This window comes from Apium graveolens, chromosome 9, assembly GCF_009905375.1.
Source record: "Apium graveolens cultivar Ventura chromosome 9, ASM990537v1, whole genome shotgun sequence".
Lineage (NCBI taxonomy): Eukaryota > Viridiplantae > Streptophyta > Magnoliopsida > Apiales > Apiaceae > Apium > Apium graveolens.
Window position 1 is genome coordinate 34,214,788 of NC_133655.1, and position 5,509 is coordinate 34,220,296.

Genomic DNA, 5,509 nt, shown 5'->3' on the forward strand with positions numbered 1-5,509 from the left:
CTAGTTCCAAGTCATAGGTAGGATACTTCAATTCATGCGGTTTTAACTGTCTTGACACATACGCGATTACCTTATTGTGTTGCATTAGCACACAACCCAATCCTTTATGTGAAGCTTCACTGAAAATCACAAAGTTTCCTTGGTCGTCTGGTAGTACTAACACCGGAGCTGTTACCAACCTCTGCTTCAACTCTTGAAATCTATCCTCAGATTCTGCATTCCATTCGAACTTCTGATTCTTCCTGGTTAACTTAGTCAATGGCGTGGCAATTTTTGAAAAATCCTTGACAAATCTTCTATAATATCCTGCCAATCCTAGAAAACTTCGCACTTCTGTAGGTGTCTTTGGCCTCTCCCAACTCATAATCGCCTCAATCTTTGCCAGATCTACTTTAACTCCTTCATCTCCAATGACGTGTCCCAAAAATTGAACTTCCTTTAACCAAAACTCACATTTAGAAAATTTGGCATACAATTTCACTTGTCAGAGTATTTCCAATGATATCCATAGATGCTGCTTATGTTCTTCTTCCAACTTTGAATATATAAGGATGTCATCAATGAACACCACTACGAACTTGTCCAGATACTTTTTAAATACCCGATTCATCAGATCCATAAATGTTGTCGGGGCGTTAGTCAATCCAAAAGGCATTACTAAGAATTCATAATGTCCGTATCTGGTCCTGAATGCTTTCTTTGGAATATCCTCTTCTTTGATCATTAATTGATGGTATCCTGATCTCAAGTAAATCTTTGAAAAGCACTTTGCTCCTTTCAGCTGATGAAATAGGTCATCTATTCTTGGTAGCGGGTAACAGTTCTTAATCGTCACCTTATTCAACTCCCGATAATTTATACATAACCGCATACTTCCATCTTTCTTATTTACGAACAGAACAGGTGCTCCCCATGGCGACGTACTTGGCCGTATCACTCCTTTGTCCAACAATTCTTTTAGCTAGCTCACCAACTCCTTTATTTCTGCTGGTGCCATCCTATATGGGGCCTTCAAAACTGGTTTTGTGCCCGGAGCAAGGTTGATCTCGAACTCGATTTGTCGTTCTAGCGGTAAGCCTGGTAGTTCGTCTGGAAACACATCTGGGAATTCGTTGACTACGGGAATATCTTCTATGTTGGGGTTGTCCTTTTCTGAATTTACTACATAAGCTAGGAACGACTTGCAACCTTTTTTAAGTAACTTCTTAGCCTAAACGATTGTAAGAAACAATTGCTCTTGTCTTTGTCCCTTAAATACTACTTTCTCTCCACTCTTCGTCTTTAAATACACCTTCTTGGACTTACAATTAATCTGGGCGTTATTCTTCCCTAACCAATCCATGCCTAAAATTATATCGAACTTCCCAACTTGAAGAGTATCAAGTCGGCTGAAAATTTATACCTCGAAATATCAATCTCACACTTTGGACAGAGTTGACTCACAAGAATCTTTTCTTGGTTCGCAATTACCACATTTACTACCTCGTTCATAACTATTTTATCACATTGAAGTTTATCAACAAAAGTTTCTGATATGAAAGATCTCATCGCTCCCGAATCAATCAATACTTTAGCTTCGACATTATTTAGTAAAACAGTACCTGCTATCACCTCAGAATTCTGAACAGCGTCCTTCATTTTTAAATCAAATGTCCTTGTTGTTGCTTGTGGAGTTGTTGCATGTGGTGGAGGTAAGTCCAATACCTCAGCTGGCACGCTTGCACTGGTACTTGCCACGTTCATCGGAGCTTTGACTGGTCCGGTTGACTTGCACTCCCTAGCTATGTGTCCAGTCTTTCCACACTAGTAGTATGTAACTCCCGGCTTTGGTATCTTACACTTGTTTGCCAAATGTCCCTTCTGGTTGCACCGATAGCATGTCATACTCAGCTTATTACACATTCCGGGGTGCCTTCTTCTACAATGCTTGCATTCTGGTCTCTGAAATCTGTTTTCTCCAACTTGTCCTTGGCTTGCCTGGTTGTTCCCCTTTGATTCTTGTCTTTTGCTCAAATTTCCCTTCTTTTGAAAATTTCCGCCTTTATGGAATCCAATCCTCTTTATATTCCTATCTTGTGAATTTCCGGCTTCAGACTTTTCTCCATAAAATGGAACCTTTCTCTTCTTGTTATCCCTTTCCTTCCTTGATTGCATCCCATTACTCTCAATCAGAGCAGCATTCTGCACTACGCCTGCATAAGTATCAAGCTCAAACATAGCCACTCTATCTCTGATCCAAGACTCTAATCCTTGTTGAAATCTCTTTGCTTTTTCCTCCTCACTGCTGGTATACTTTGTCACAAACCTTGACAACTCTGTGAACTTCTTCTCATACTCCAGTACAGACATACTCCCTTGCTTCAATTCAAGAAATTTAAGCTCCATCTGATTCTGCATGTACTACTCGAAAAATATCAAGCCGATGTCTATGAACAAAAAAATCCGATGTCTTCGTGGGTGATGTTAAAGACCCCCCATTTAACATCAGTTTTAAACTGATGTGAAAAAGTATATATAACATCATTTTTATATATGAAACCGATATTTATTTCTTGATGTAAAGTTTTAAATGCACATCTATCACTTATATATTATTATAATATGATATTTTTATCAATTTAAATATATGCCACATAAGCAATAATTTTGAATTTTCCCAGGAAACTGATGTTACTAGTATCTTTAACGTCAGTTTTTGAACTAAACTGATATTAATAATATCTTTAACATCGGTTTGTGACTAGGAATTGATTTCTATAGTGCATGAACCGATGTTTATAAAAATAATTAACATTTCCTAGTTATCAACCATTGTGTAGAATCCTCGTTAACATCAGTTTTGTATTTTTAAGACTTTGTTTGTTGTCGTATTTAACATCAGTTTTAATTAATAAAATAATGTAAATGTAACACTAAAACTGATGTATTAAGATTTGATAGACATCGATTTTATATTTAATAAAAATGTTATAAATGTTTAATTAACATTATTTTCCACTGTAATGATGTCTGATTACCTGTTTTATTAATGTACATTTAAAAAATATAGATGCCAAAAAAATTTCAAACCAAAGAACTCCCAAAAAACCAATTACTGCATATAATAACAATTGTCTATATATCTAACAACCAATATTTAAACATCACGTACAACATTTTCATCTAATCCATAATCCAAACATCAAGTACTACATATTCATCCATTTTCTAATTGTGCACTAGCTATAATATCCGACAACATGCAAACCTTCAGGTGCCAAACTTCTAAACTGTTTCAATCAGTGCTTCTACTTCTGAACCAAAGAAAGGTCCCCTAATGCTGTACTGGGAAGAATCTGGTCGCTTCTTCGAGCTTTTTCAGTTTTTCACCTGGTAACATATTACATATATTTTATTAATTAAATATGGAGCATAATATTATTGAAATAAATAAGCACGTAATAAACACTTAGTTACCCTGTTGCATCCATGTTGCACGAACAGAGTCTCTTCTCTTTCGGCTGCTAAAGGCAGTGTTAATTCCAATCATTATTAAATATTTTCTTCTCTTTGTTGATTCAGTTACACTCAAGTCTCCAGATACAGGTATACCAGTGAGTATAGAATCTTGCACGACCCTTGCTGTAGCTAATTCCATTTCCAGATAAGATATTGTTTTATCTAGCGACCTGTACAGAGGCATATATATCATAAATAAATTGAACAAAAAGTTCAGAAGACTTCCACAAACAGTGAATCCAGAAAGAAAGAAGCCTACTGCACAGTGTGCTGTGCTTTTAAAAATTCTCCAGAAGTTTCCTCAGCCTTGTCCTAGTGCAATATAATTATCAGATCATAAAGAACTAATTTGATTGGAAAAAAAACATGCACGGAAATGGGAATAGATGATGCTAAGATTAAAGTGTAATGTTCTTTAGTAAGGTATGGTGTTATTGGTAATTTCATGACACTTACAACTCTTGGATTGCAACCCTCTGCAACTAACTTTAGCTTTTCATCTTCAATCCTAGTTGATCTTGATATCCCTTTAGCTTCTGGCACTGCACATATTCTAAAATAACTACTGATTAATATGTCATTCATAAACAAGCAAATTATATTCATAGTAAAAGTTAGGACATACCACTGAGGCAGCTAGGGGGGTCATATTCAAGGAAGGGACATGGCAGTTCTAGATATCACATATAAAATCTTTCTTGACATGTACTTACTAAAAACATTAAACTCTTACTAGAGTAGTCAATTAATTTATTATAATTCATAGAAACAGTCATTTCAATCCTTAATTTAAATCAAACTAATACGAGACATATTTTCCCTATGGTCTCCTCAGTAATTTGTTGAATACTTACCTACTACTTGGCCTTTCTCTAGGGAGTACAAACTTTTTATCAGTTATGTCCAACTTTACATGTTATATATATACAAGGAGAGGGAAAAATAGATCAGTTATGTCTAATTAGTGCTCCACCTAGCATCAGTCTTGTGGATCCCCCTCTTCTCTTGGGAACAAAAGGCTGCTGGATTCAACCTTAGTGGAGGTATGGGTGTGTGAATTGAAAATCAAGAGTGGCCCAGAAGTAACAAAGCCTCCCCTAGTGGTAGATAAGGTCTAGAGTTCTCACTCCGCCCGGTGCCTGCTGTATCTATATTACCAAATCCGGGACTCTAGGTGAGCTCTCATCCTAAGTACAACTAAGGTAACTACCTAGGCCATGGGACTTCCTTTGTAACACAACTAACACAACTAACACTGTTATTCCCAGTGGACTAACAATGAGATTTACAGAAGGGGTGTAACACCCCCAGATCCGGGGTCGGGGATTCGGGTCGTCACGGTCTTTCTTTCCACAATATCACTTAACTTAATTAATAAAAAAATAACCTCATGCTGTGACCCCACACTGACACACACCACAACCCGTTATAGTATCAGAGATGAAATTGAAATAAGTACAAGTCCTTGAATCCACAATTTAAAAGTTATTACAACCCAAAATGATTACTTGATAAGTTTACAGTTAATTGCCATTATCTGCCACAAGTTATAATTATACAATATTTGGTTCCCAAAGGTAGAATGCCTGTTCTACTAATAGATCTACCTCTGCAGCTATAGCAGCTACAACATCAACGGGAAGACGCAGGATGCTTCCCACGCGCTTGCACTGGGTCTGCTTGAGTCTGGCCATCTTTCCTAACTGTTGTTATGTGATGAAGAAATGAAGCAAGAGTGAGCATTATAGCTCGCAAGATAATATATAGTGTAAATAATAATGCAAGTATCTAAATGGATAACTTACTAGAATCCTTTATCAAGTGTAAGGTAATTACTTACTGGATATAAGCTTAAAGGAAGATGAATTTACCAATTACTTCACTATACTTCATTTTTAGAAATCTACTTGAACTACACTGTTCAAAGTATAATAAGTTTTAAAATTCGTCCCATAGATGAGACCGCAAGTTAAGACTTGAATAGATTCAATCTTTGAATTAATTTTTAAAG

The 5,509-nt window shown here is 36.3% G+C and overlaps 1 protein-coding gene across 1 annotated transcript; it reads right to left on the reverse strand.

The window, feature by feature from the left end:
• Positions 1-3,448: 3,448 nt before the first annotated feature.
• Positions 3,449-4,104, reverse strand: LOC141685195 (putative beta-1,3-galactosyltransferase 2). Its single transcript, XM_074490312.1, has 3 exons — positions 3,955-4,104; positions 3,758-3,810; positions 3,449-3,668 (listed from the first exon to the last, which is right to left on the reverse strand). Exons 1-3 carry the CDS (start codon positions 4,102-4,104, stop codon positions 3,449-3,451), a joined length of 423 nt encoding a protein of 140 aa, XP_074346413.1.
• Positions 4,105-5,509: the final 1,405 nt, after the last annotated feature.